A 10,602-nucleotide genomic window follows, 5' to 3' on the forward strand; every position below is an offset into this window, starting at 1 on the left:
ATGCCGTGGCGAAATCGTCATCACTCCATCATCGCATATAATGATAGACTGATATGAAGGGCCATCCCTCGCTGATAAATTCTTTTTCAACTTCGTAACGTACTTCCCATTTATTAGCTTATCAACAATGTTTCCAACCCGCGCCATTACATCCCCACAACTCAGGGCCGTATTTAGAAACCGACCAATTTATTATACACAACATTCACTGAAATCCACTCTTGCCATGGCTTCCATTTCAGACGCTATAACCAAGGACCATCGCGAGCTGAAAGAGTACTACAATGAGGTAGTAAAATCCACAGATCTTGATCATCAAGAACGTTACGGCAATCAGTTTACCTGGGAGCTCGCTCGCCACTCAGTAGGCGAAGAGCTTATTGTCTATCCCGCATTCGAGAAATATCTGGGATCCAAGGGTAAAGAGATGGCAGAGGATGACCGGAAGGAGCACCATAGAGTTAGTCTATTCAGGACCTAAAAGCTATAGGATGAAGTGCTAATTAGACAAAGGTCAAAGAGCTCCTTAAGGAATTTCAGAACATGAAGCCAAAGGAGCCCGAATATATTCCAAAGCTCAAGGAGCTGTGGGCAGTGCTATCGAAACATATCGAAGAGGAAGAACGTTCGGATTTGCCAGCTCTTGAAGATGCATTGCAGAAGCATTCCGGTGATTCGGAATCAATGGCTAAGACATTTGGCTTGACCAAGGCATTTGTGCCATCTCGGAGTCACCCGAGCGCTGGCGAGCATCCGCCTTTTGAAACCGTGATGGGGTTAATCACCGCCCCTATTGATCATATTGCGGACATATTTAGGAAGTTCCCTAACAAGACTATATCGCCTAACCCTTCTACTAAATAGATCGGGCATAATAGGGCTCTATGAGATTACTTCTTTATTGCCAATAGTATTACACACAGATTGGAAGCTATAATGAGCTAATTCAAATATTAAGCCTCTTTTTTAAGATGTAAAGGATTATTATCCAAGATGAGAGGGTCAATGTACAAGTCAATGCATCGATCAATATCAGCTCCAGAAAAGATGGGCGAAACATGACCTCGGTCTACATCATCGATCCTCCCACTTTCACTGAAAGTGGACGTTTTGCAATACTATTGGCTGGTAATCCCTGTGATAACCCCGCATTCCACTTTCACCTGAAAGAGGACTCTGAACAACATACCCCAGCAAAATGTAAGCCAAAGTGGTGATCTCGTCATTTCATTGGTCGACTTTGCTTTTTTTTGCCCATCAGAGAGTTTCAACTTCAAGCTATGCAATGCCCTATACGCGGCGACGCGCGTATGTCGTGTACCCTGGCTATCGACCTGCGGAGGCATATGAGCCCAACGAGTTACAAATCTTCATTGCCATCATCTCTTTGGAAATACCAATCACGATGTCAGAACGATCACATCATGAAGAGACCATTCGAAAACACTCAGACTGACTATGTTGCGGCCACTGGCACAAGCGAGACGACCCCATGGCTACAGCACACACGCTGGGCTGAGCTGTTCCGGAATAGATCACTCGAAATCATTGCCGCCACGGCGAAGCTACCGGCCTCGCAATGGAGTAGAAGATACCTACTTGGTCAATGGCAAGGACTTTATATCTGGAGCTCTGCCGAAACTGAAGCCCAGTTGCAGGTTATCCTTCGCGGGCTAGACTTGATGTTCGACAGGGCAAGAGCTACGCTTGATCGCACGCCATATATCTCACGCTGTTGGCTAAATACATATGCTAAAGATGCTTTTTGGCCGCATGGATTTCGGGCCATACCAAGCTTTAAGAAGTATCTGGCAATATGGAAAAGATTCATCTGCTTCGTATTTCGCGCTCTGCAATACCCGTCTCGGCAGCGTAAGGAGGTATATAACTTGCGTTTGGGATCCAATGAGATTAAGATGATGCAGCATATATTATATCTGGTCGGTCAACTGCAACTAGGAGAGGATGGCAACGTCAGCGACAGCTCAGACAGCGAGGGTGACGAATCTTATGGCCAAGACTGGCACGACAGCCCTTAGGGAGGTCACTCGCCCCGGGGCCCCATAGGGACACGCCTAGGCGCCTCTCCACTTCTGCACGCGTAGGCGTGCGGATTATGTCAGCCCCCAATTTGGCACAACTCCACAACTGCATTTCGAGTTTTGAGGCTGGCGGGTTTCAGAATCCCGAGATTCAGAACTGCAATGAATTCCTAATTATCAAGCTGAATACAATTCCTGCTGCTCTTTTCCATCATTCTCAGCCGCCTCCAAGATGTCGCGCATGCCTCTTCTGCTAGAAAATGGATTACTTTCCATTGCTGCCGCTACCTGAGCCTCCACCCGATCATCTTCTGCTTTACTCCAATCCAGGTACGCCATCATCTCTTCCTTACTCCAATCTCTAGATCCGGTGGGTGTCGTACAGAGTTTGCCCATCTGCTTCCAGTCAAGACACCACTGGTAGCTTGCTTTGTCATACCGCAAAGGTAGACCTAACGCCCTCCGATACTGCTGGTTAGTTTTGACGCTACCACGAGGCTGCGCCTTATACCAAGCATCTCGAGCAGCAACATATCTCCGATAGATGGCTTGTGGGTCATCATATCTTAGTGTCGGCGCCACTGATGCTGTTGAAGATGATGCTACTGGCGACTTCCCTCCCTGTGTCGATGGTTTTGCTGATGACACTGCCGATGATGCTGCTGTCTCTATACTAACTACAATGCAGCTAGTATCATCCCTGCCAGACCCAGCATGTCCGGATAATCCCGATGATGGGTCTTCCAGTGGTTGTCCTTCCTGCAAAGATGATACAGATGCAGATACTGCTGCTGCTGGTCGTGCTTCCCCGGATAATGCTGGCGAGAGTGCCACTGGCATTGCTTCTACCTGTGCTGACGATGATGACAAATACAAAATCCCCTCGTACCGTTGAGGGCATGCCTTTGACGTCATCTTGTGACCTAATTTGTGGCATCTACTGCATGTAGGTCGTGCTTTTGGCTGCGCTGCTGCCTGAACTGCCTCGAATGCACTTGGTTCTCTCTGAGTGCTCGATTGCGATTTACTTGTGGTAGAATCGGCAGCTATTCGATTAGATCGGTGTCGAGGCTCCAATAGCACCTGATGAACACCATGACGACTCAAATGCCAATGCGGGTGAAAATGCTCCAAGCGAAGGGTTTGGCCTTGCTCTTGTAGAGCCTTGAGAATATGGGCGCAAGGGAGGCCGTGGGATCGAGAGAATGTACCGGTACAACTAGGCAGGTCATCTTTCATAAGCCGCTTCCGCTGTTCTTCAACTTTGCGTAAAGCCTCGTGAGATATCCAGCCACGTATGGCACTATATAGTGATCCAGAGAGCTCAATTGGTATTCGCATTTGCTGCCTGACTTGGTTGGATCGCAGCTCAGATAATTGATTAAGAAGCGCATGTTTCATAGCTCTCCACGCCTCGAAGAGATCTAGCGTAGATTTCTTGTGGTGGCTCTTAAGGAGCCCATGGATACCCTCAACCCGTGAGGTGACCACATTACCAAAGTGAGGGTGCTGGTCGACCCAGGCCTTAACGAGCTTTTTCTTGTACGGATCGAGCCAGTTGGACTTGATGTAGCCAACCTCTTCGAGATATTGAGGCAGATAGCGCTTTTCAAGCTCTTGTACGCGCTGGTCAAATGCCTGTTCATCTGACGACCTCATAATCGAATGCCAGTGGTTGAAAAAGTCATTCCAATCGCTCAGACCTTGCTGATAGGCCTCAGACCCTTGCTTATGGTGTACGAATGTTGGCTGGCAATAGCGGAGGACCGCCTTATTCGCATGCCACAGGCATAGCAGAGAGATCGAAGACGGAAAGCAGCTCTCTACAGCGTTCATACAGGCCTTATCACGGTCAGTCAGAATAACAGATGGAAACCTTGTGTTGCAGAGTTCATACAGGGACCTGAGCCGGTCCAAGGCCCATATGAAGTCCTGCTCAGCCTCGCCATTAAGGAATGCGAAGGCGATACAGAAGGATCGCTGACAGGCATCAACACCAATCATATCAAGCAGCGGCATTCCGTATTTGTTCGTTTTGTATGTGCAGTCCAAGAAAAGTAGATCTGGGTAAGCCTTCAAGTATGCCAATGAATCCGGATGGGCGAACAACACCGCCGTGATTCAGTTATCTGAGTCAAGCTGCATCCGGTTCCAGAACCCTTCCTTGTCTAGCTGGTTAGCAAAAGCATGTATAGTGCTCTGACCCTCACAGAGCTCTCGTTTGCTATCTGCGAGACGGTTGTAGATATCTTGCTGGGTTGCAATGGTATTCGAGTTCTGGCGAATATAAGTCCTGATACCTTTTGGCGCTACACCAGCGTTCGTAAGGCGGCTGATTGTTGACCTGTCCACATCCGAGAGCTGCCGATGGACTGGGTGCGCCGATTTGTGCCAACTTGGTTCATGGTTGTGTGAAGAAAATTGTGGATCCGGACGATGCCTTAAAGACCAAGTCGTCTTATCTAGGGATTCCTTCGCGATGATAGAGAACCGGCAGTTGGTTCCTCGCGTAGTAGTCTTGCGCTGGTGGTCCCTTGAGGCGCTTGGTGGCCGACACCATCGATCACATGCGTATGTGATAATCTGCCTGCCGCTGGTTGATCGCGACGATCTCCCAGTTACGAACGCGTATCCTCTTGGTGCTGCCCATTCATTGATAGCTGTGAGTAGAGCCTCTCGCGAGTCGTACGTGCCCTCTGGCGGAAGCACATCATCAGGAAATGCCGTCTGCGCCATAACGGCAACCCCTGAAAACTACGGTTGTGGTTAGCAATGGCAGCAATAGCCGCAGCCCCTGAGAAATGCAGTTGTGGAGTTGTGCCAAATTGGGGGCTGACATAATCCGCACGCCTACGCGTGCAGAAGTGGAGAGGCGCCTAGGCGTGTCCCTATGGGGCGCCGTGGATATGGATGCTGACTAATAATTTCGATGTGGAATGGGTGGAAATGGATCCATTACGGAAATGGATCCATATTGTGGAATTTGTGGAATGGAAACCTACTTCGTCCAACAATGGTAATTAGTGGGTCCCGCCCGCCCTCGGTGGCGTCAATGTTTTTGTCATTGGTCCATTAAAATCCGCCATTGCTTGACGCAAAGGCAACACACCCACCGACGTTCCTGCTTCTTGTTATGCTGGATATTCGTAGCCGAACCGATATACCTATAGACGCGCCTTGCCGTCTCTCTCCGTCAAGATCCAGCTTTTGTAGAGCTGAAAGAGCCGTTGATTGTCCTCTTCTGTTCGTTCTGGAACGGATGTGGTTGACTTGGTAGGATGGGGAGTGGCTATTTCGATTTGGGGTAGTAACGCGAGTAACAGTGAAGCCCCCAGAATGGACTCATTGTGTACGGAGGAAAATGGGGTGGCAAATCGATGTTGTGTTGTTGTGGGTGATAGAAAGTACTTAGGATATGCGGGATTTCACAAGGAAATCAAGGCATTTTCGAACCCCACCTAAAATATTCCACGATTTCCACATGTGTAACATGTGGAAGGGGCTTCGTGGCGTGGATATGGAAATGCTGAAGCCCACGTGGAATGGAATGGAATGGATATGGATCCACATTATGGATCCATATGTGGATTTCGTGGTATGGATTTGAACCCTGGGCAATTAGAATTCCGTTGGTTCGACAACTAGACTCATAAGACAGGGACTAGTTACATGAGCTTATTCTTGTGGCACAACATCATCAATCGAAGCCTACTAACTCGACTCCGGCCCATATTTGCTGCTCATCTTGCAAATTTGTCCCCTCGTTGATCTTTATACAGTGAGGTGCAATACGTTTGAATACCAGATGAAGTATCTGCCTCGTTGCTCTAGTCCTGTCAGAATCCTGACTAGCCATATCGGGTAGACATCTAGCCCAGGTAGGCAGCTAGCTGGCTTGATGAGGTACATACCGAGCGAAGGGATAGCTCCCGATCGGTTTAGCAAGGAGGCGAGTACTTGCGCCTGGATTCAAACTTCTTGCATCCCACTGTACTGAAGGGCCGTGACACTCAAAGAGATACTCCAAGTCGGTGTACAGCGCTACAACGATTGGCCACCATATACGAGTTCCATATCCCAGTCTTGGGGCCACCCATCCAACGGGTAACGTATCACGATCTGCTGACATGACGGAGACGGTTGTAGGTGGGCAACTTACCGTTTCGCTCCGTCAGCAAGTAGAAATCGTGCTTGTTTCGAGGCTGTTGGCTAGCGATCTATCAGCATGCATTATTTTATGGTGATGCTATTGGTCATTGTTTACGAGCCTGTCTTTACGTCACCGCCATTGTCCCAATCCAAGCTCCGACCAACTGCTAAGGCTATGCGAGAGGTTCTAGTGTTAACTGATGCGACGACATGGAAATAATGGGAAAGGCAATTTAAAATAAGCTCTAATATTGACAGACAGAGTGTCAAATATTGGGATGAATTATATGTTATTCGTCTTCTTCTGTCCGGTCTCCATCTCTCGCTTGCTGCTTGAGGTTTAATGCAAGCTTTATATGGCTTTTCTCTTCTATATGGAATCAACTGGAAGTTGCTTGCTAAGCTGTGGCAATAGGTGGCAACTGACATCTTTAATGACAATATTTATCAGCTTTTCAAGCTACTTCCATGAGCTTCCTTTTACTCTGGTGACTTCTTCGTCGAGGTTGCTCCAGGACAGTATATATTCAGGGGCCGTAACGATGATTGGATCAAGATGGAGACGTCGTTAGGGTGCGATGCAGGTTCGATCGAGGCGAATGCGGCGCAGAATTGCAGAGATCTCATTAGCGGCGTTGTTGTTGTGGGCGCTGCTCGGCCTTCGCCAGCGATGGTGGTTGAGCTGAAGAATGACAAGGTGAGCGACGAGTCCCAAATCAAGAGAGAAATACTTGGGATGATCACTCCGATTCACAGGAGAAGATATACGCATGAAAAAATCGAGGATGAGCGTCTTATCTTTATTGTTGCCAAAGGCACTCTTCCTCGGACCGTCACCAAGGCAGGCTTCGAAATCGATCGTATAGATCGATTCCGAGCCCTGATCGATCGATTTATATCGATCGTCACCCTCAATCGATCGATATCGATCGATCAAATAGATCAGACAGAGCCTCACGTGACGAGGCAACGAAGCTGCGGAATCCTAAAAAGGAAGGTGGTGGGGCGCCTTCCTCCTTAGAAAACACTCAACAGCAGCGTCTCTCCACCAATCGCGCCTGCCAGGGATGCTTTGTAGGGCATGCGACGTGTTGCGATCCACACAGAGGCAGAATCTAGGGCAGCCTATCCTGCACTTCACCGATTTATATATGGTCCACTGGATCGACGATCAAATCGATCGGGACTGGTAATCGATCGATATCGATCGACTGGCAGCCCTGATCGATCGGTCGAAATCGAAATCGATTGGTCGATCGATTTCGAAGCTTGCACCAAGGGAAGCATCAGAAGGGCAGCAGTCGAGGAAAGGCTGAGCTGGATAAGATATATGGAGAACTGGATAGATGAGCTTGGGGGGCTCAATCTGTCGCTATTTGTTGGAAAGTCCGGGGATCCTTCTTTCCTTCAGGATTCACACTATTAGTCTGAAAGTCCTAGAATTAGAGTTCAAGGTTCTAGATGAAACTACCTACGGATATGAGTCCGAGAAGAACTCTCATCTCCATAAGAATAAGAACAATAGAAAATAAAGAAAATCAAAATCAAGTGTTATAAAATGTATTTTTACCCAGCACTACTGCTAGGCTGGCTGGCTGCGCCCTGCCCCGACGGTCAACGGGTAGTACAATAGTATCTTTACTTTTTTTGTATTCACCCTTGCAAGGTCCAGTCGAGCTTGGTCAGGTGAGTAGCCTATGATCCTGGTCTAAGCCTCTTCTTATTCCATTTCGTTATTAGGTGAGATGTACAAGCTCGCTCGCATGCTAGCCCGGCTAGGACTCCCTGTCAGACAGTTGCCATAAGGCTCTAGTGGAGTCATCGCAGGGGCCTGATCCAATTTAAAGGCTTTGGATTTAAGGTCCTTGACAACACACCTATTTTGTATGGTGCCACAAGACACTTGCTCGTAATTGGTAGCCAATCGCATCATGACTCAGAGGACAGAGATTGCCCCGCTGCGATGCCCACTGACCTAGGTCCCTGCACAGTAGTGGTGGGTGAAAATGTTTTCTATTGAACTTAATTTTTAGTTTATTTTTGTTGAAGAGAGCTAGTCTGAGGTTTATATCTCTAGACGATTTCATCTAGGACTTTGAACTCTAAATCTAGGACTTTCAGACTAACAGTCTGAATCCTGAAGGGCAGGGGGATTCCCAGATTTTCCGACATCTCCCAGCGTATTGGCTCGCTGTAAGCTTTGTAACGAGCAGCTGTTAAGCATGCGGATCGCTGGTTCGCAGAGCTATACGAGCATTGAGGTATTGATGATATGCAGCTCCGTCATAAGAACTCATGTGGCACTCTTTGTGGATCATGGGGATTTGTCCTGTGCAGGGGATCTATTGTCGAGTAAGCATCAAGATACGTGATTGGCCAAGCTTTACGAGCATCTCGAGGGATCCGCTAGGTTAGATATTCCTATGGCGACCGGTCCTAGGATTACGCCCCACTTAGACCATTTCGCAGTCATCTTGATTCTAGAGCGTAGCAATAAGTCCGAGCATACCCTAAGGGATTTCCCGGTGATCCGCCGGATCCGATCATCTGCCGGACTCACACCGATATTCACTCCCAACTTTAATCTTTAATAACTCAACAACCATGGCAGCAATCGATAAAGCACTCGAGTTTCTGAAAACCTCAGGATCTATTAACTATGCTGCTACCGCTAAAAAGTTCGAATGTGACGAGACTACCCTGCGCCGCCGCCATCAGGGCAAACAGAGGGCAAGACGCGATGCCGACTCTTTGTATAAATCTCGTCTCTCAAAACAACAGGAACAAGATCTTGTTACTTATATCCGTAAACTCTCACTGCGTGGCATTCCGCCAACCCTATCCATGATCCGAAATTTTGCCCAGGACATAGCCAAAATCGAGGTCGGAAAGAACTGGCCATACAGCTTCGTCCAGCGCCATCGCAACGAGATCGATTGTACCTGGTTTGATGGATTTGATATAGCACGAAGAAGAGCCGACAATGCTTCTCGGTATAGAGCATATTTTGATCTAGTAAGCAGACTCGTAGCGCCTTTGGTCCGTTGCTAATCATGGAAGATCCGTGAAAAAATCGACAAATACGACATCTTACCTCAGAGCACGTATAACATGGATGAGAAGGGATTTCACCTGGGCGTAATCAACCGAACGAAGAGAGTATTTGATGTCAATGCTAAAAGGCAAGGCAAATTGCTCGGTGCTTCCCAGGATGGGAACCGATCGTGGATCACATTCCTGGCGTGCATCTGCCAAGACATGACATCGCTACCCCCATTCCTCATCTACCAGGGCAAGCCGGGACAAGTTCAGGACACTTGGCTCACTGACTTTGATCCGGAGCATCAATCAGCCTTCTTTTCCACGTCCGAAACTGGCTGGACGAGTCACGAACTGGGGAAAGAGTGGCTGATTGGTGTTTTCGACCGCTTTACTAAGGCGAAAGCAAGAAATGGGCGCGATTACCGCCTTCTCATCACCGATGGACACTCTAGCCACATCAATATGGACTTCTTGGACTGGTGCGACGCGCATCGGATCATCGTTGCGGTGTTCCCACCTCACTCTACTCACCGGCTGCAACCCCTGGACGTCTCGCTTTTCGGGCCCTTATCAACAGCCGATACCAACCGACTTGTTCAGTGGACTTCAAAGACGCAAGGCCTCACTGGGCTATCCAAACGCGAGTTTTGGGTCCTGTTCTGGGGTGCATTGGAAGCTGCTTTCACTCCGGAGAACATCGCCAGTGGGTGGAGACGGACGGGTCTCAAGCCTTTCGATCCGGACGTCGTCCTATCTCAGGTTTCGAAGAATACGGACGATGACTCAGATGCGTAAAGTGGCTTGGATGATTCCATTGCTTTACAAGAACCTACTGCACGAGAATTACGACGACTTGTTGATCATGTCGTGAAGCAATCCTCAGTCAGCTCTGACACAGGCGCCCGAAAGCTAAAGAGAACCCTTGAAAGCCTTCAGGCCGAGGTTGAACTACTCAGGCATGAGAACCAAGGCCTCCGTGAGACAATTATCCGTGAAAAACAGCGCAGGCAGCGTGGTAAAGCCCTGAAAGACTATATCTTTGATCGTGTGGATCCTAATTCAGCTCAGGTGTTTAGCCCGCAAAAGATCGCCCAAGCTCGCCAGAAGAAAATTGAAATGGAGGCGCAGAAGGAAGAGGAGGTTCTCCAGAAGAGAACTGAAAAGGCTCTGCGGCAGAAAAGAGTAGAGGAGCAAAAGCAACTGGTATTAGAGAGGAAGAGGCAGCGGGAGGAGAAAAAAGAAAGAAAACGGCGGGAAAAAGAAACAAAGCAGCTTGAGAGAGAAGCAAACCGACAGCTTCGGATTGAGATGAAGAAGCAGAATCAGCGGAGTATACAACCGAAGCATCAGGCACGGCAGAATGGCTCAG

General features: G+C 48.4%; 3 protein-coding genes across 3 annotated transcripts; all 3 read left to right on the forward strand.

Moving 5' to 3' along the window:
• Positions 1-226: 226 nt before the first annotated feature.
• On the forward strand, positions 227-864 carry FOXG_16684 (uncharacterized protein; the record flags this gene model as incomplete). The annotated part of the gene is made up of 2 exons (XM_018396708.1): positions 227-460; positions 514-864. The coding sequence occupies 2 exons, from the start codon at positions 227-229 to the stop codon at positions 862-864; spliced, it is 585 nt and encodes a 194-aa protein (XP_018257443.1).
• A 560-nt stretch (positions 865-1,424) lies between these two features.
• Positions 1,425-2,039, forward strand: FOXG_16685 (uncharacterized protein; the record flags this gene model as incomplete). Its single annotated transcript, XM_018396709.1, has 1 exon — positions 1,425-2,039. One exon carries the CDS (start codon positions 1,425-1,427, stop codon positions 2,037-2,039), a length of 615 nt encoding a protein of 204 aa, XP_018257444.1.
• Positions 2,040-6,747: 4,708 nt separating this feature from the next.
• FOXG_22553 (uncharacterized protein) lies at positions 6,748-7,212 on the forward strand (the record flags this gene model as incomplete). Its single annotated transcript, XM_018402968.1, has 1 exon — positions 6,748-7,212. One exon carries the CDS (start codon positions 6,748-6,750, stop codon positions 7,210-7,212), a length of 465 nt encoding a protein of 154 aa, XP_018257445.1.
• Between the last annotated feature and the right edge of the window lie 3,390 nt (positions 7,213-10,602).

This window comes from Fusarium oxysporum, chromosome 15 (genome assembly GCF_000149955.1).
Source record: "Fusarium oxysporum f. sp. lycopersici 4287 chromosome 15, whole genome shotgun sequence".
NCBI classification, from domain to species: Eukaryota; Fungi; Ascomycota; class Sordariomycetes; order Hypocreales; family Nectriaceae; genus Fusarium; species Fusarium oxysporum.